At 38.6% G+C, this 21,058-nt stretch overlaps 1 protein-coding gene across 2 annotated transcripts; it reads left to right on the plus strand.

Annotated features, from left to right (window-relative positions):
- Positions 1–1,152: 1,152 nt before the first annotated feature.
- Positions 1,153–18,537, plus strand: lrrc40 (leucine rich repeat containing 40). Of its 2 annotated transcripts, none has more exons than XM_057841871.1 (15): positions 1,153–1,384; positions 2,464–2,645; positions 3,746–3,819; positions 4,512–4,641; positions 6,583–6,706; positions 6,809–6,948; positions 11,307–11,479; positions 11,538–11,628; positions 13,480–13,525; positions 13,598–13,700; positions 15,742–15,849; positions 15,914–16,021; positions 17,606–17,683; positions 17,751–17,936; positions 18,242–18,537. In XM_057841871.1, exons 1-15 carry the CDS (start codon positions 1,234–1,236, stop codon positions 18,345–18,347), a joined length of 1,800 nt encoding a protein of 599 aa, XP_057697854.1. In that variant the 5' UTR covers positions 1,153–1,233; the 3' UTR covers positions 18,348–18,537. The 2 variants fall into 2 exon arrangements, with proteins under 2 accessions (XP_057697854.1, XP_057697855.1); XM_057841872.1 differs by having other exon boundaries at positions 15,965–16,021.
- Positions 18,538–21,058: the final 2,521 nt, after the last annotated feature.

Below are 21,058 nucleotides of genomic sequence, written 5' to 3' on the forward strand. Positions count from 1 at the left end.
ACAGCTTAAAAATTAATCGTAATTAATCGCAATTCAAACCATCTATAAAATATGCCATATTTTTCTGTAAATTATTGTTGATATGGAAAGATAAGACACAAGACAGATATATACATTCAACATACGGAACATAAGTACTGTATTTGTTTATTATAACAAATCAACAAAATGGCATTAACATTATTAACATTCTCTTAAAGCGATCCATGAATAGAAAGACTTGTAGTTCTTAAAAGATAAATGTTAGTTTAAGTTATAGAAATTTTATATTAAAACCCCTCAATGTTTTCGTTTTATTATAATTTGTAAAATTTTCAATTAAAAAAAGCTAGTAGCTCGCCATTGTTGATGTCAATAATTACACCATGCTCACCACTCATTGTGCTGACACCCATAAACTCATTTGGACCCAAGCGCTAGCAGAGGGCGCCAAAAAACAAGTAACAAGCGGACATTACACTGCTGTTATTTTAATCTTTTTCAGCGGGGCATCATGTGCGTTAATTGCGTCAAATATTTTTACATGATTAATTTAAAAAATTAATTACCGCCCGTTAACGCGATAATTTTGACAGCCCTAGGTACAACTTTATGAAAAATTATATTTGATTTTTTTATTTCCAAGTTTAATTCATTTTAATCTGCCGTCCATTATTTTCAGCCTTAAAAGGGTTAAATGCATAAATATCGGATTATATATTTGAAATAACCCTTTAATGACATTTATTTGTGTTTAATTTTTGTACTCTTGTGGTTTATAGATTAGAAAAAAAGATAGCTTTTGTTGTGAAAAGTGAATTTTCTTAAAACAGAACTGCGTTTCTAAATTTTACTTTTTTTTTAATTATATTTTTCTTTTCAATAGTGACTTTTCATAGTACAGTAATACTGATATTGATCATCATTAAGCGGTTCGGGAAATGAATGAATACACACCGTTAATTTTCCGTTTATTTACCTTTTTTTTTTTTTTTACTTTGCAAAAAAATAACGCGATACACAGTATGTTAAACTCAATAATAACGTTTAAAAAGATACAGACCTACGAGAAGCAATACAATACAGTATAATACACGTACAACACATTAAACTTAATTTTCCTTCTTTTGCCGAAGTTATGTGACGCCAGGCGGAAGTGAGGCACGAAGAAGACGGAAACCGGAAGTAGTCCCGTATGAGCGGGAGACAGAAAGCGAAGAAGCACTGTTTAGCTAGTAAACGAAAACAAGAAACATGTCCCGTTTGAGAGGCGCGCAGCAGGACGTTTCTGACTCACTGCGGGGCTTCAGAACCCCCAAAAGCGAGCCCAGTGTCCCGTATGGACTCCTTAGAGCGGCCCGGAAGAGCGGAAGTCTCAACCTGACCAATCGTAACCTCGAAGAAGGTGCGTCTTCCTCCAAGCTACCCAAGCAAAACTAACGAAAACAAGCCAGATTGAAAGCTGTTTCAAAGATAGCTGTCAACCAATCGAGACGACCGTTGTCACGGGTCGGCCATTTAGTGTCAGTGGCATTTGATAAATATAATATTGTAATTTGTAGTCAACTGAGCCAGCGTGTACTTTGAAATAGGGATGGGAGTCATGGGACGATACACTGATGCTGCCTTCATGTGGTGTCGTAAATATGGTAAATAAATAGCACTTGTCGAGTGGAAAATTTCTTGTGAATGTCCCTTAAAGTCGTATTTTCTAAGAGAACTAGATCCGCATTAATGCTGCCTTCACATGCTCTGTGAAAGAAGATCACTAACTAACTTCATTCTAGTTTGTTGCATGGGCAAAACGGTTTAAACACATCTACAACAAGAAGAAAATGCATCTAAATGCAAATGATAAGTTTTTGTTACTGTACATTTGAGCAAACACTTGTTGAAAAAATAAGTTTTAAAAATCTGTACACTACGTTATTGTGCTGGCGTAAAAAAAAAACCCGTGCAAATTGATGATGATTTATGACAAAAAATGTATAGTTCCTTTCTTACCATTCACAACTTCTTGTTTGCGCGCCGCCATCTTGAAAAAATGCCAACCCATTTCGGAAACTCCGGCATCATAATAAAATCCCAGTATTTCAGTAGAAAGTACCACCTGAGGGTCGTTGACATGCAATTTTCAACTCGACAAGTGGTATTCACCATATTTCCGACACCACATGAAGGCAGCGTAAGCCAGATGTCAGCTGCTGTCACCATACTCAAATGTCACTGTCATTGCATTGCCACATTTATCTCACTAAGTAATATATTCTCAGACATCTGTCTCGCTCTTGGTACTGGATAATCTGGGTACTCTACTATAACTGAATATCGATGCTTTTGCAATCATTATCAACACTTTTGAGAAGCCTACGTAACCCCGTGCTAATAGTTAATTAGTATGATATTTACATAAGAATGAAAATGATAGAGTATAGTATTGTAGTAATAGTAGCCAATGTCATTTTTTTTTGTCTTGCCCGTCAGTCCCGGCGAGCGTGTACCGCCTGAATGTGGACACGCCCGAAGAGGCCCGGGGCGACGCCTCGTTCGGCGCTTCAGATCGCTGGTGGGAGCAGACGGACCTCACCAAGTTGCTGCTGTCGTCCAACCGTCTCACCCGCTTGTCCGAAGACATCCGACTGCTGCCCGCACTCACCACGCTCGACGTACGTCTCGCTCTCGTTCAGCGGCTCGGATCAAGTACCTCAACATGCTCCAAAAGTTTTTTTTTTTTTTTTAAGTCTTGAATTTGTTAACATTTAAAACACACAAAAATATAGTGAAAAATACAACTTAAAATAATTTTTTTTTTTTAAATTAATTGAAAAAAATTGAAAATTAATTAAAAATGAAAATAATTAAAATAAAATAAAAAATTAAAAGAAAGAAAATTATTTTTTGGGAATTAAAATGTACATAAAACTTCATGAATTAATTAATCTTTTTTTATTTGTAAATTTTTTACTCTACTAATTTTTTTTTAATTAATACAATTATTTCATTTTAAATAAATTTATTAAATTTTATTTTAGGATATTTTGATTTTTAGCTGTATTTTTATTTTCTTCTTTAAACTATTTCAAATTGGATTTAATTTTGTTCATATTTTAATCAAACTCAAAAAAAAAAAAAGATAAAACGTTGTTTTTTAAAATCTTTTTAAAATTAGATTTATTTTTTTATTTTAAAATTTAACAAAATGGAATTTAAAAAATTGTAATTATATATCTAATATATTAATATTATTTTAAATTTTTTTTTGTTTTGTTTTTTTAATATATTTATTTAGCATATATTTTCAAAAAATAAATAAAACACATAAATAAAACGAGAATATTCCCTGTTTACCTTTTTTTCATTTAAAAAAATTACAACAATAAAAACATGGAAAAATAAACATTTTATATTAATAATCATATTTTTCCATTAATGTTTAAATTTTTAGGGTGTTTATTTTATCGACATTTATTAATGGGGGAAAAAATACAAGAACTTGGTCATATGATCGATATTTTTTTACTTGTCAAATTTTTTAAAAAAAAGTATTATATTTTAAATTTTAATAATATAAGATTATTAATAGTTAGGAAATAAAATAATTAAAACTATTTTAAATAAGAAAATATTATTTTACATTAAAAGGCTCAAAAAATAATACAGTAAATATGATGATGATTTTTGTAATTTGAACAGCAATTAATGTGATTCATATACAAACTGATTAATGGACTAATGGCAAAAAAAAAAAAAAATGCCTGTGCCATAGCTACATGACAATCAACTACAGACGTTGCCGGGCACTTTGGGAGAGCTGCAGGAGCTTCAGCAGCTGCGACTCAGGTGAGCACGCTAGCATTTCTTTCATAGCGCTAAAGCTGTCAATTAAAGAAAAAAAATCAATTTACGGACCAGGCAAACTGACGTGGCGGGCCGGATCTGGCCCTCGGGCCTTGAGTTTGACACCAGTGCGTTACATGTCAGCTCATTCAGTGCCATTGACGATGACTGACATTGATAAAATCATCTTTCGTAAGTTAGTTATGACTTCATTTGAATCTCAATGTATTGACTATAATGGGAACTTTGCCCCTTCCAACATGGCCGCCTACCCTGAGGCCATTTTTGGTGGGGGCGACGAAAAGTCTTTTCTTGCTTCTGCCGTCAATTTCAATGAGTTTATCACGAGTGGACGTCCAATCCAATTGAAGCGGGAGGGTTGGTAGCTTCCTGTTCTGTAACTCAAAGTCAACAGGAAGTGACCCGTAAATGCTAAAAAATCAACAGGAAGTGACCCAGAAATGCCCCGAAATCAACAGGAAGTGGGTGAAAATCTATAGCAAATGACCTCAAACGTCCCAAAATAAAACAAATTGCTTGCCATTAACCGGCATAGACATCCAATTAATTTGGAGTGGAAGGGATGGCAGCGAATCATTCGGTGCCAACCTTCCTCTTCAACCGGATTGGACGTCTACTAGAGTTAACGAAAACAACAATGGCAGCCAATGACATTTGCGGTGTGGTTTTGGTAGTCACAACCAACTGACGTCTCTGCCGCTGGAGGTCTACTCGCTGAAGAACCTCCGTAGCCTGACGCTGCAGCAAAACCTGCTGGAGGTGTTGCCCGAGGAGCTGCGACAAATGGACGCGCTCACCGAACTGGTAGGGGAACGTCACCCAAAAAATCTCCTTTGACTGTCATTATTTTTGACCAAAAACTTCCCATCAAATCCCATTGACATTTAACTACGACCCGAAAAAAAGTGTATTTTTTTGCCTAATTTCAACCGTACCAACTTCATATTCAACGTCTTGTCACCTGAAATATTATCTCTGCTGGCGGTCATGATTTTTGACCAAAAACGTCTCCAATGCACATGACAAAAATTGACACTTTTCATCACATGTTCACGTATTTGACATTTAACTACGACCCAGAAAAATACTTTTTGGCCAATTTCATATCTTCATACCTCGGACCCACAAAAAAATCTTCATTGGGGATCATTATTTTTGACCGGAATTGTCCTCACTTTTCCATTGGCACATTCACACTTCAACATATTGTTACTATAAAAGCGCTCCGCACATTCACATTTTTTAACCAAATGGACATTATTCTTGACCAAAACTTCCCATTAGATCTCATTAACATCTAATAAGGACCCCCCCCAAAAAAAAAAAAAAAAAAAAGTTTTTTGACTTATTTCAAATGTACCAACTTCTTTTCCAACGTTTTGACCCCCCAAAAATTATCTCTATTGGCGGTCATTATTTTTTAGCAAAAACTACCTCACTTCCTCAAATGACCCATTTAATTACAATGTTCACATCATTCACATTTCAACATATTACTACAGAAGTGGGCACTTTTCATCACACTTTTTGACCAAATAATCATTATTTTTTACCAAAACCTCTCATCACATACCATTAACATATAACTATGACCCACCCACCCCCTCAAAAAAATGTTTTTTGTTCAATTTCAACTGTACCAACTTAATTTTCAACATCTTGTCCCTTGGTTAAGTATCTCCATCGTAGGTCATGATTTTTGACCAAAAACGTCCTCACTCCCCCAATGCACATTAAAAAAATTCACAATTTTTATCACATTCACATATTGACATTTAACTACAACCCAGAAAACCAATTTCATATATTCAACATCTCGGACCCACAAAAAAAACTTCATTGGCCATCATTATTTTTGACCAAAAACTTCCTCACTTACCCATTGGCATATTCAAGTACAAGGTAGATGCCATTCACATTTCAACACATTACTATAAAAGTTCTCCGCACATTCACATTTTTGACCAAATGATCATTATTTTTGACCAAAACCTCCCATCAAATCCAATTAACATTTAACTATGACCTAGAAGAAAATCATTTTTGACCAATTTCAACACGTTACAGCTTCCATCTTCAACTTTGTGAACTTTGTGAAATGACTCCCCAAAAGTAATCTCCATTGGTGATCATGATTTTTGATCGAAAAACTCCTCACTTCCCCAATTCAAGTACAAGGTTCACAACATTTTAAAATATTACTACAAAAATGTGCTTTTCATTACAAATGTGTTTTGTTTTTTGGGGGGGGCTACCAATTTCAACTGTTCCAACTTCCAATGGCGGCCATTATTTTTTTAACTAAAATCTTCCTGGTAAATAGCCAAAATCTACAGGAAGTGACCTCAAATCAACTAGAGACTGGTAGGGAACATCATTGTTCACAACAACCCACCAAAAATCTCTATTGGAAGTCATTATTTTTTACCAAAAACTTCCTTACTTCCCCAGTAGCACATTTTAGTACAAGCTTAACATCATTCACTTTTGCACATATTACAAAAAAAGTTTTCATCATTCACAATTTTGACCAAATGGTCATTATTTTTGACCATAATCTGCCATCAAATCCTATTGACATTTTATTTTTGACCAATTTCAACCTTCCCAACTCCATCTTTGACTTTGTGGAGCTCCAAAAAATGTCCAGTGGCGGGCATTATTTTTTATCAGAAATTAGAAATACTCCAGAATCTTCAAATTCTTTCCAGTAAATACTGGTGTTCCCGCCTTTTCTGTTCGTAGGACATTTCTGACAACCGGCTGACGGAGCTCCCGTCCGGCTTGGGCCACCTCAGCCGCCTGCAGAAGCTCCATCTGTGCCGCAACAAGCTAACCTCTTTGCCCGACAGCCTGGCGCTGCTCGCCAGTAAGCCCCTCCACAGATAACGTTATGTTTCTTTGGGCGAAGGAGTTGGTTTTAGAACTGGTTAACTTGGCGTGGAAAATGAATTTTCCCGATTGCTCGCAGATGTGAAGCTGCTGGACTGTAGCGGCAACCAGCTGAGTGACGTTCCCGCCTGCCTCTCGCAAATGGTGGCCCTGGAGCAGCTCTACCTGCGACACAACAAGCTGCGCCAACTCCCGCCGCTTCACGCTCCAGCGCTCAAGGTCAGACGCTAACACAGGGAGTGAATCCTGAGACACGTTAGTGGTAGTGGGCGTGTTAGCCTATGACCTTTCACCTTTGACCCCCAAATTTTATAACCTCATCTATTTCATATTAAAAACATATCCTTCAGGTTTTATCACTCAAGAACAAAGATGGTTATCTTGAACACAAATATACAGACAAAAAATGTGGCCCTGTGACCTTTCACCTTTGACCCTAAAATTTAATCACCCCTTCTGTTTTATGTTACAAACATATCTTGCAAGCTTTGATAATAGTCTGTTTCTTTTTTTCTTGAAATATCTTAAACGCAAACATACAGAAAACAAATTGGCCCAGTGACCTTTCACCTCCGACCCCAAAATGTAATCACCTCTGCTGTTTCATAGGACAAACATTTTGCATGTTTATTAATCCCTTTATTTGCGCTCAAGTCATCTTGCACACAAACAATTTGGCCCTGTGACCATTCACCTTTTACCTCAAAATGTAATCACCTCTTGCATAAACAAACATATGCTTCAGGTTTTATCACTGAAGAACAAAGATGGTTATTTTGAACACAAATATACAGACAAAAATGTGGCCCTGGGACCTTTCATCTTTTGACCCTAAAATTTAATCACCCCTTCTGTTTTATGTTACAAACATATCTTGCAAGCTTTGAGAATAATCTGTTTTTTCGTTCTTAAGATATCTTGAACAAAAACATACAAACAAAAATTTTGGCCCTGTGACCTTTTACCTTTGACCCCAAAATTGAATCACCTCTTCCATTTTATATTATAAGTAGTGATGCACGATAATACATTTTTCAACCGATACCGATAACCGATAATTTCCTCCTCATTCCTACCGATAACCGATAATGTCAAGCCGATAATTCTATTAAAAGATTTATGTAAAAATTTAAACAAAAGAAAATATTACTGTGCAAAAATATAATTTATTGCTCTTTTTTTTCAGCATAAAATATGAACAAGTCGTCAATTCCAACATCTAAATAATGACATTGTCTGACATTGTGTAATGGTAAACTTTTGGCAACAATTACTTACAGAGTAAATACCTAAGTTGCACAAAAATGCCTTTAAAAGTAAGCCATTCCTAAGATAACATTAATACACTGCAAAACACACTTCCTTAAAACTAGTCAGTTTTAAGTGTAAATCTATTGGAAATAAGTGAAATTATCTACCAGCGCTTCAGGTGTATTTCTCTCAGATTTCTTGGAAGAAAAATAGCTAGCTGAAAATAATCTTAACAGCCTTATTTTAAGCAATACATTATTATACTTAATCCTAAAAAAACTTGGAAGAAGAAAAAATTTTGAATATTTGTGGCTACAGAATATTATTGTTATTTCATTACAACAGGAATGTGCATATTTAAATTAATAAGTGTTAATAAGTGCCAATAAGTTTAGATTATCTACTGTGACTGTAATTGAGCAGACAAATAAGTTAAATTAATTTGAAAAGTGATTGCTAATGTTATATGCTTTGTTGCACACTGTGAAAATGATTAACTCAAAAGAGCGAGATGTCATGTACCCATTCTGCAGCGCTTTGTTTACATTTGCGGCTTTCACGACATTCGCTTTACAGCAGCTAAACTGATAAACGGCAGTAGTATTTGGATGCAGTTGGAGCTCGCATCTCCGTGCGTGTTGTTTTGTTAAGCCGAAAATAAAGGCAGCATTACAAAGTCATCTGACCGCTCGTCGTTTTACATACTGAATGCATTATTGACGGGCTGACTTCATTTTCCCCATGTTTAAATTATCATCTAACCACTGTGTCGTCATGATAAGCTTGCTTACTGGACATCACTTTTTCCAAATGTAGTGGTGAAAATGTGATTGGCATGTTTTTCATGAAGAATGGTGGTCGTATAAACTGCATTATTTTTTTATCCAGGGCTTTGGCTCTCGGGTCATTTCGGTTAAAAAAAAAAAATCTCGTCTCGTCTCGGCGGCGGCTACGTTCGTACCGGATAATCCGCCCGCACCGGCCGGTTTGCCGCGGCGTATTCGGGGCCTGGCTCTGCTCACACGCCGTGAGGGAACGCTCGAGAAACCAGGGTGTTCGCCGGAGGTCCTGAAGCTGGGGAACCAGGCGTTGGCGGGGCGGCGGCGGCCTGCCGGACCGGCCAGAGCGGCGGGCTCCGTCGGAAGACGGCTACTTGCCGACTATCGGTCTCCAGTCGTGCAGGTGTTTAGCCTTAGATGCGAGTTTACCACCCGCCTTGGGCTGCTTTCCCAAACAACCCGACTCGGTATCGTCACAAGCCCCTAGTTTAATTTAGTGTTTACAATAGCTTTAGCATTCCTGCTAGCATTAGCAGCCTGGTAGTCGTTCCAAAAATCTTGATGCAGTTTTAAATGGATGCTGGGTTAGTGGTTTTGAATGAGGACGCTTTCTTTCGGCCTCGTGGAACTTCTACGGTACATGTTTCGCAAATGGCGAGAGCGTCGTTTTTTTAGTAACAGCCGCCATAATATTCAACTATTTCTTGTCGTGTAACTCCGCCTCCTCAACCCCTCCTCCCTCAGGGGCTTCAGAGAGGGGAGGGATTGAGGAGGCGGCGTGCTGAATTCTTCGGTTGTGCACATTTGGAGGCTAAATCAAGTATATAATTATCGGATTGCATTATCGGTTGAATTTTTTATTATCTGGATTATCTGTGTGACGTCATAATTGCCATTATCGGCCGATAATTATCGGCCACCGATATTATCGTGTATCTTTAATTAGAAGCATAGCTTACAAATTTGACAACCATCCGGTTCTTTGTTTTGGAGTTATCTTAACACAAATATACAGAGTAAAAACGTGCCCCTGTGACCTTTCACCTTTGACCCCAAAATTTTATCACCTCTTGCGTTTCATATTACACACACATCCTGTAACTTTGATAATAACTCAATAATGAAGAAACATCATCTTAAACACAAACATGCAGAGCGGACAAACAATTTGGCCCTTATATCTTTGACCCTAAAATTTAATCACCCCTTCTGTTTTATATTACAAACATATCCTGTAACTTTAAATTTATAACTCAAGAATGAAGAAACATCATCTTGAACACAAATATATGGACAAACAATTAGGCCCTATGACCTTTTTTACCTTTGACCCCAAAATTGGATCACCTCTTCCATTTCGTATCATAAGCATAGCTTACAAATTTGACAACCATCCGGTTCTTTGTTTTGGAGTTATCTTAAACACAAATATACAGAGAAAAGAGGTGCCCCTGTGACCTTTCACCTTTGACCCCAAAATTTAATCACCTGTTGTCTTTCATATTACACACACATCCTGTAACTTTTAATAATAAGAATGAAGAAACAGATAATCTTGAACACAAATATATGGACAAACAATTTGGCGTCGTGACCTTTCACCTTTGACCCCAAAATTGGATCACCTGACTATTTCATATTATCAGCATATCTTACAAGTTTGACAACCATCTGGTTCAATGTTTTTGAGTTATCTTAAACACAAATATACAGACAAAAAATGTGCCCCTTTGACCTTTAACCTTTGACCCCAAAATTGAATTAACCTTTTACGTTTCATACTTCAAACATTTCCTTTAGTTAGTTATTCAACAGTGAAGAAAAGATCATTTTGAACTCAAACATACGGGAAAACCAAATTTGGCCCTGTGACCTTTCACTTGACCCCCAAATTTAATCACCAATTCTGTTTTATATTACAAAACAAATTCTGCAACTTTAATAATCATATATTTGTTTTGTTTAATTTCTTTGTCTTTGTTCTTGAAATATCTTGAATGCAAAACATACAGAAAACAATTTGGCCCTGTGACCTTTTACCTTTGACCTCAAAATGTAATCACCTCTGCTGTTTCATATGACAAACATCTTGTTTGTTTATTCATCCCTTTATATGCGCTCGTGTCATCTTGAACACAAACAACTCGGCCCTGTGACCTTTCAACTTTGACCCCAAAATGTGATCACCTCTTCAGTTCCATACTACAAACATGTCTTGCATGTTTATTAATCCCTTCATTTGTTCCCCTGACCTTCGACCACAATCCTCAAGATCATCCTGAGTTATATATTACAAACATATCTTGCAATTTTATTAATCCCTTTATTCGTTCTTCAGTTATATTGACGACCATCATGCAAACAGGCAAACAATTTGCCCTTGTAACCTTTCACCTTTGACCCCAAAATGTACCTTACAAATTTGATAATAATCCTGTTACGGGTTACCATGAACACACCCATTTTAGTGGAGCAAATCCTTCCGTTGCAAAGAGGGTCCCTGTCGCAAGATGGCCACCAATTTGACATTTCGCCCTCTATGCGTAGGAGCTGTACGTGGGTAACAACCAGTTAGAGAGCGTGGCGGCCGAGCAGGCGTCCAGTTGGAGCGTCCTGTCCGTACTGGAGCTACGAGACAACAAGATCAAGACGCTGCCCGACGAGCTGGCCGGCCTCAGCGCGCTCACGCGGCTCGACCTCACCAACAACGACATCGGCGTGTATGTCCCGCCGCTGCCGCCCAGTGGTAAAACGTGGTGACGTAACTCTTCCCGTCAGACTCCCCGCCTGGCTCGGGTTGCTGCCCGACCTGAAGATGCTGCTGCTGGAGGGAAATCCTCTGCGGGGGATCAGGAGAGACTTGCTGACCGTACGTCTTTACTCAATCATTCAATATATGGCTGTCAATGAGTTCATTTTCCAGTTATTCAGGTCACTTCCTGTTGATGGTGAGGCTTTTCTTAGGGTCACTTCCTGTTGATATTGGGTCACCTGCTGTTGATGTGGGAACTTTCCACGGTCACGTCTTTGTTGATTTTGGGTCACTTCCTGTTGAATTGTGGCCTTTTTTAGGGTCACTTCCTGTTGATATTGGGTCACTTCCTATTGATGAGGGGGCTTTTCATGGTCACTTCCTGTTGATGTTGGGTTACTTCCTGTTGTTCTAGGGGCATTTCTGGTTCACTTCCTGTTAATTTTGGTGAATTTATAGGTCGCTTCCTGTTGATTTTGGGTTACTTCCTGTTGATTTGTTGGATTTTTTTTAGGATCACTTCCTGTTGATATTGGGTCACTTGCTGTTGATGCAGGGGCTTTTCATGGTCATATGTTGATTTTGGATCACTTTCTGTTGATTTGGGGGCTTTTTTGGGTCACATTCTGTTGATATTGGGTCACTTCCTGTTGATGTGTGGGCTGTTCAGGGTCACTTCCTTGTCCATTTTGGAGTCATTCAGGTCACCTCCTGTTAATTTTGGTAAATTTATTGGTCGCTTCCTGTTGATTTTGGGTCACTTCCTGTTGATTTGGGGGCTTTTTTAGGGTCACTTCCTGTTGATTTTGGGTCACTGCCTGTTGATTTAGAGGTATTTGTGGTTCACGTCCTGTTAATTTTGGTGAATTTATAGGTCGCTTCCTGTTGATTTTGGGTCACTTCCTGTTGATTTGGGGGCTTTTTAGGGTCACTTCCTGTTGATTTTGGGTCACTTCCTGTTGGTGTTGTAGGGGCTTCTCAGGGTCACTTCCTTGTTGATTTTGGGTCACTTTCTATTGATTTGGGTGCTTTTTTTAGGGCAACTTACTGTTGATTGGGGGGCTTTCCATGGTTACTTCCTGTTGATCTAGGGGAGTTTCGGGGTCACTTCCTTTTGATGACAGGTCACTTCCTGTTGATGTGGGGCCGTTTCATGGTCGCTTCCTGTTGATTTTGGGTCACTTCCTGTTGATTTGGGGTTTTTTTTGGGGTCACTTCCTGTTGATTTTGGGTCACTTCCTGTTTGTATTGTAGGGGCTTTTCAGGGTGACTTCCTTTTTGATTTTGGGTCACTTCCTGTTGATTTGTGGGCTTTTTTAAGGCCAATTACTGTTGATATTGCTACACTTCCTGTTGATGTGGGGGCTTTCCATGGTTACTTCCTGTTGATCTAGGGGAGTTTCCGGGTCACTTCCTTTTGATGACGGGTCACTTCCTATTGATGTGGGGGCGTTTCATGGTTGCTTCCTGTTGATATCGAGTCACTTCCTGTTGATCTAAGGGCATTTCAGGGTCACTTCCTCTTGATTACAGATAACTTCCTGTTGATGGGGGTGCTTTTCTGGATCACTTCCAGGAGATGTTTGGTGACTTGCTCTTGACCTAGGGGCATTTCAGGGTCACTTCCTGTTGATTACAGGTGATGACGTGGGGGCTGTTTAGGATATCTTCCTGTTGGTATCATGTCACTTCCTGTTGATTTCAATCCATTTATAAGTCATGTCCTTTTAATTTTCAGTCACTTCCTGCTGATATGGGGTCACTTTCTGTTGATCTGGGGGCATTTTGGGGTCACTTCCTGTTCAGCAAAACAGTTTCACCTCATTTCAGATAAAGCAATAGCAGTTTAAAAAAAATGGGAATCAAACGTGTAAATTAGGGGCGATAGATTAATCGACTACTTAAATAATCAACAGCTGCAGGCCGAGAATGAACACTGAATGACCCGCCACTCTTCCTTTATTCCAGAAAGGCACCAATGAAATTCTCAAGTACCTGAGAGGACGAATCAAAGGTAAGTTAATCAGCCTAGCTAACTTTAGGACGTCGTGTCGCAACTCCTTAGTGTGCATTTTCCCGCTTTTAGAAGAGCCCGACAGCGCCGGAGACACGCCCACTGCAATGACGCTGCCCAGCCAGGCCGCTGTCAACGTGCACAGTATCAAAACGTTGAAGTCGCTGACGTACAGGTGAGTGAAAAATAATAGGAAGAGATTTACAATTAGTTCATTGGCTGCCATTGACTGCTCTAGATGGATTGGACCTGCCATGGTGCTGTCAATGGCAGGCAATGAGTTCATTTTGGATCACTTCCTGTTGCCTTTGGGTCACTTCTGGTACATTTTGGGTCATTTCCTGATGATAATAAGGTATTTCTGGGCTACTCCCTGTTCAGTGGTCACAACCTGTCGATTTTGGGCCATTTCCAGGTCACTCTCGTCAGTTTTATGTCACTTCCTGTTGATTTTGGGTCACTTCTGGTACATTTTGGATCATTTCCTGCAGATTTTATGGCATTTCTAGACAATTTCATGTTCATTGGTCACTTCCTGTTGATTTTGGGGCATTTCCAGGTCACTTCATGTCAGTTTGAAGTCACTTCTTATTGATTTTAGGTAGGTGTGCACGAGATCCATTTTTTGAAACAGATACCGATAACTTCCTGGTCCTCAAAGCCGATATCGATAACCGATATTTTTAAAAAAATTTATAACAGTTTTTGAACACCTGGAGTTTAAAAAAAACAAAAAAACTGGTGGATTCAACATAGCATAACACACCTTTGATATCATCAAATTTTTCATAATGACATGAACAAAACAGTGCGTTTCACGTCTGCACTGCCCGTCAGCCAGCTAAGAATGAATGCACTTCCATAAACCACAAGGCTTGGTCTTTTCTTGCTTTTATGGGAAGACACTCGTCTTAATATTGTGAAAGTACAACAGAAAAATACATATTCAATGCTCAATATACGACAAACTGCACAATACACTTATATACACAACTATTATATGTATAGCATAGCACACTAGCTTGAGCAACTAAAGCATTGGCTTGTTTCTATAACACAACAACTTAATAGGTTCTGTACATATGACCCTTCACCACAGAAGTAAACATATATTGCACATCCATATGGTATAGTAAACATAAAATACATACAGACATATATTTCCGAGGCGGAAACATAACAGAAAGCACTCACGATTGTCAATGCTACCGCTTGACACCGCAGTGTGTAAGTGAATGAACCAAACTACTGGAACAAAAAATAAAGTGAATTATTCTGACCAGCAGGTGGCAGCAATGCCCTGCAAATGGTCTACTGATTTCCCATACTAGTGTGTACTGTAAACTGTAATATATATACCGATAATTATCGGACCAATAATTATTGTGCACCAGTAATTTTAGATCACTTCTGGAACATTTTGGTTAATTTTCTGTTGATTGTAAAGTATTTACGGGCTGCTTTCTGTTCATTGTTCACTTACTGTTGATTTATGGGCATTTCTGGGACGCGTCCTGTCACTTTTACAAATAAAAGGAGAATACCGAATTGTCCCGAATATAAGACGGTGTTTTTTGCCTTGAAATAAAACTGAAAAAGAGGGGGTCGTCTTATATTCGCGGTCTAGACATTATACCCATTCATGACGCTAGATGGCGCCAGATATCATTGAAGCGATGTTCTCTCATGAGAGATCTCAGCTATTCTCAAGTTTAACCAGTTTGCATTATTTTATTGCAGTGTTTTTCCTCATTCAGATTTGTTTCAAGACTAGAGCTACAGTTAGATTTCACTTTGATGGTTAATGCAGTTATTGCAATTTTGTGGTTTTATCACAATAGATTGGTTTATTTACATTTCAAAAACCAGAAGCCATTCATTTACAAATGTTTACATATATAAAAGTTCAGATATTCAGATTTAAATGAGGCAACATGTTTTTCTCTCAAATATATTGTTACAATCATTTGTTTCGGATGTACTGTAATTATTTTCTGTATAAAAATTCATTTGGTGTTCAAAAAGTATTTTTTCAAACTTGAGTCTTGAAAAAGAGGGGGTCATCTTATAATCAGGGCCATCTTATATTCGGGCCAATACGGTATTTACTTTTTGATTTAAAAAAAAAAAAAAAAAAAAAGATTAAAATTAAATCATTTTAATGAAAAACAAAGAAACAGCATGAAAATTTTTGACTATTGAGAGGTTCCTTGCAGCGACAAGAAGGCTGAGAGCATCCCGGACGAGCTTTTTGGGGCCGCCGCCGAGATCGCCATCACGTCCGCCGACTTCAGCAAGAACCTGCTAAGCGACGTTCCGCCCAGGTGAGACGAGACGAGCCTCTGAAACGGCGACGTTTTATTGGAGGGTCTGTTCCTGAGTACGAAGGTTAGCCGAGACGCGGGCGTCGCTGACGGACCTCAACTTGGCGTTCAACAGGCTGAGCTGCTGTGATCTTGTCTGCTCCTTGCACAACCTCGTGCACCTCGACCTCAGGTACGTGCGGGGAGGGTTGGCTGCTTTTATGTGAGTTATTTAAGACAAAAAAATAATACGAATATTTACTGTTTTTCCCTTTTCTTGTTGTTTTTTACGGAGCCCCGAAAGGGACATTGACAGAAATGAAATCAATTTAATCAATCTGGTGAGCACCAGAAAGTAACTGGTAAACATTAGCATTATATCGCATTCAAGATAGCGGACTTTTCCTATGCAAGTTAGCCAATTGCAACAATGCAACAATTGGCTAACTTGGATAGCAAAAGTCTGCTAGCTTAAATGCTATACAATGCTAATGTTTACAACAATTGGCCAACTTGCATAGCAAACGTCTGCTAGCTTAAATGCTATATAATGCTAATGTGTTCAGCAATTGGCCAACTTGCATAGCAAAAGTACGCTAGCTTAAATGCTATACAATGCTAATGTTTACAACAACTGGCTAACGTCCACTAGTTTAAATGCTATATAATGCTAATGTTTACGACAATTGGCTAACATGCATGGCAAAAGTCCACTATCTTAAATGCTATATAATGTTTATGTACACGACAATTGGCTAAATTGCATAGCAAATGTCCGCTAGCTTAAATGCTATATCATGCTAATTTTTACAACAACTCGCTAACTTGCATCGCAAAAGTCCGCTAGCTTAAATGCTATATAATGCTAACGTTTACAACAATTTGCCAACTCGGATAGCAAAAGTCTGCTAGCTTGAATGCGATATAATGCTAATGTTTTCATCAATTGGCCAACTTGCATAGCAAAAGTCTGCTAGCTTAAATGCTATACAATGCTAATCTTTACAACAATTGGCCAACTTGCATAGGAAACGTCTGCTATCTTAAATGCTCTATAATGCTAATGTTCACAACACTTGGTTAACTTGCATAGCAAAAGTTCACTAGCTTAAATGCTATATAATGCTAATGTTCACGACAATTGGCTTAAATGCATAGCAAAAGTCCGCTAGGTTAAATGCTATATAATGCTAATGTTCACGACAATTGGCTTAATTGCATAGCAGAAGTTCACTAGCTTAAATGCTATATAATGCTAATGTTCACGACAATTGGCTTAATTGCATAGCAAAAGTCCACTAGGTTAAGTGCTATATAATGCTAATGTACACGACTATTGGCTAAATTGCATAGCAAAAGTCCGCTAGGTTAAATGCTATATAATGCTAATGTTTACAACAACTCGCTAATTGGCATTAAAAAAGTCCGCTAGCTTAAATGCTATAAAATGCTAACGTTTACAACAATTGGTTAAATGCATTGCAAAAGTCCGCTAGCTTAAATGCTATATAATGCTAATGTTTATGACAATTGGCTAACTTGCATAGCAAAAGATCGCTAGCTTAAATGCTATTCAAAAAAGTTAACTAAGAATTCCTTTAGCTCATTAGCTGCTGTTGACGGCGATAGACGTCCAATCCAATTTCCCAACCCCACAGTCGAATCGGTGGTACATGTATTGCCGCCAAAGAGTTGACATGGTACTTGCCATATCAAGTTAGCTCCGCGCTTGCATAGCATCTCAATCTCTACTTTGTTTTTTGTCAACGTGCACTAGGAACAACCAACTGAGGGACTTACCGGCTGAGTTGAAAAACTTGAGCAAACTTCACTCCATCATCCTCAACTACAACAGGTAAGCGGCGTCCTCCGAGCTCGCGGCGTCCACACGCGCGCTCTGAGAAAGACGGGCCCGTCCGCAGGTTGGCGTGCTTCCCGGAGGTATTGTACCACATGCCGTCGCTGGAAAGCATCCTGCTGGGAAACAATCAGGTGGGCGGCGTGGACCCCACCCGTTTGCTGGGTCTGGTCCGCTTGTCCACGCTGGACCTGTCCAACAACGACCTGCTCAACGTGCCGCCTCAACTGGGTCTTTGCACGTCTCTCAGGTAGGCTAGAGACTGTAGATATTGCATATGTAGATGGCAAAAGTTGGGTTTTGTCCCTTAACTGTTAATTTTGAGGTTTCTTGGTAACTTCCTGTGTATGTGGTTCACTTCCGGTTGATTTTTGAGCATTTTTGGGTCTCTCCCTATTGGTTTCAAATCAGTTCTTTTGAAATTTTGCTGTCATTTTCTGTTTCTAGCCATTTTACTGTGCATTTGACTCACCTCCTGTTGATTTTTTTTTTTGGAGCATTTTCAGGCCACTTCCTGTTGATTTTGGGTCACTTTTGCATGCTTGTGTCGCTCAGATGCCTGAGTCTGGAGGGCAACCCTTTCCGAACGCCGCGAGCCGCCATCGTGGCAAAAGGAACGGACGCCGTCCTGGAATATCTGCGCAGCCGTATCCCCGCGTGACCTTTCACCCCCAACACCAAAATGTGGTCACGCGCTCACCAGAGACTTTGACTGGCTGTTGTCGACTTACGAGCCTTTTTCGAAGAAGGGAGTGGCCTAGCCACGCCCATATGGTGGTGACATACAGCCAATGAGTGAAAAGCATGGGAGTGGAAACGTTCAATCAATAAAGACATTCATGTGAAATCAATTTATTTCAAGTTTAATGTATCGATGTTTTTATTTCAACTATTAATTATTACACTTTTGGGAATTGAATTAAATGTTATAGTATTTTTCTTGATATACGATTTATCTTTTACAATACATTATAACTTAAATCTCATAATATTGCAGCTTCAAGCTTGTAACATTACAATTTTATTTCTCGTGTTACTTTATTCTCTAAATAATACAACTAATCTCGTGATATTACGACTTTATTCTCATATATTGCTTTATTAAAATTAGGACTAAAAAATACTTTTTTCCTCATGATACTTTACTTGTGCAGAATTAGTCTCTAAACTTGTAATATTATGACTCGCGTAGTATTGTGGACTTAATTTTGGGAACTTTATCCTTTAATATTACTACTTTATTCTTACTTTATACTAAAGATGTCGGTCCGATCACGTCATTTTCAAAGTATCGGAATCGGCAAAAAAAATATCGAACATGCCTTTTTTTAATATAGTTTTTTTATTTAAATCGTATTCTAATTGTATTTAACGTTTCAGACAAAATGTCTTACACTCATCATGAGTCTTTAGGCTTAAGGTAGGGTTATCAAATTTATCCCGTTAATGGCGGTAATTATTGTTTTTTTTTTTTTTCAATTTTTAAGCATGCACTGCACGACCCACTCACGCTTTGTCGCGTTCAATCTGTAAAGATTTCAGTTTACCTACAGATAGGGCTAAAATGCAGCGTGTAATGAGTAGAGAGAATTTTGACAGCCTTTGGAGCCATTTTTTATGTCTAAAAATATCGTGAGAGGTAATGTGTGGAGGAAAGGTAGTAGTTGATCATTTTCTTAACACCCTATGTTCTTTCCCAACGCAGAGAAGATATATGAATTGGTGCCCCTACGCACAGTCATGGTTGCACTTCCCATCATGCATTTGGCCAGAAGTTAAATGCCTGAATTATCATTTACTGAAAGCTCATAAAAATCCACTAGATGGCATTATTTAGTCACAGTATACAAAGTCACATCTGTCCTTTAAGAATGACAAGTCTTTCTATCCGTGGATCCCTCTCACAGAAAGAATGTTAATAATGTAAATGCCATATTGAGGATTTATTGTCATAATAAATACAGTAGTCATGTACTGTACGTTGAATGTATATATTCGTCCGAGTTTTATTCATTTTTTTCTTAATGCATTGCCAAAATGTATATGATCGGAAAAAATTATCGGGAATGATTGGAATTGGATTAGATTGGATTAGATTTGAATTGGATTGGATTACTGTAACTCCCTACTTACAGCTTGTCCTAAAAGTTCTCTAAAAGGTCTTCAGCTAGTCCAAAACGCAGCAGCAAGACTTTTAACAGGAACCAATAGAAGAGAGCACATCACCCCTGTGCTCCAGGTACTTCACTGGCTTCCAGTCGAGTTTAGAATTACATTTAAAATACTCCTTCTTACATTTAAGACCATTAATGGGTTGGGGCCATCTTATCTCACCGATGCTCTGGTTCCATACTGCCCCAACAGAACACTCCAATCTCAGAATGCAGGTCTACTGGTAGTTCCCAGGGTTTCTAAAAGTACTGTCGGAGCTAGAGCCTTTAGCCACCAAGCCCCTGTTTTATGGAATCAGCTTCCAGCTAGTATTAAAGAAGCCGAGACAATCTGCACATTTAAGATTAGATTAAAAACGTTCCTATTCGACAAAGCTTATGGTTAGGCTAGTTGAAGTCGGAGTAGACTCACAGTTTAGTCTAAGCTGCACTAGAAGCTATAATGCCGGGGGAAGTACAGCTGCTGAGTTCTATCTCCTTTTCTTACTCTACCTACCACTTGTCTTACTTTATTTCTATTTTCCAATGTTAATATCTAGTTGTCTAGTCTCTTCATCACCAGTCACCCGGTGTCCCCTCTCCCCTCTGGGGAGGGGCTATTTTTCAGCTGCAGCCTCCTGACTGTCCGGACCCCTGGCTGCATAGACGTCCTCGCTGCTTCCCCCGTCTCATCTGGCTAGATGGACCTCTTCTTGCTCCTTTACTCCATTGCATTTTTACGGACTGTAGCTTCGCCTGCTAATTCCCACTAGCAGTTCTGGGGTTCCTGTCTATCCGTCCTGGGAGTGGATCTCTCCTGACTGTGGTACTCCCCGAGGTTTCTCATTTTTCTCCCAATTGACTCTGGAGTTTTTGGAGGTTTTCCATGGAGGGTCTTAAGGATAGGGGATAGCCAGGACTTGAACTGTATCTATTCATCTTTGTTGCTTCATTTCTAATTGTGTATCATATTGCCTCTGTAAAGCCCTTTGAGACATCTGTTGTGATTGAGGGCTATACAAATAAAATTGAATTGAATTGAATCGGGAGCAAAAAAAAAAAAGCAATCGGATCGGGAAATATCGGGATCGGCAGATACTCAAACTAAAACGATCGGGAGCAAAAAAACATGATCGGAACAACCCTACTTTATACTATGACTTCTCTTGTAATATTATTATTTTTTTCTTATAACTTTATTTTCGTCATGGTATGACTACTT

This window comes from Corythoichthys intestinalis, chromosome 7 (assembly GCF_030265065.1).
Source record: "Corythoichthys intestinalis isolate RoL2023-P3 chromosome 7, ASM3026506v1, whole genome shotgun sequence".
Lineage (NCBI taxonomy): Eukaryota > Metazoa > Chordata > Actinopteri > Syngnathiformes > Syngnathidae > Corythoichthys > Corythoichthys intestinalis.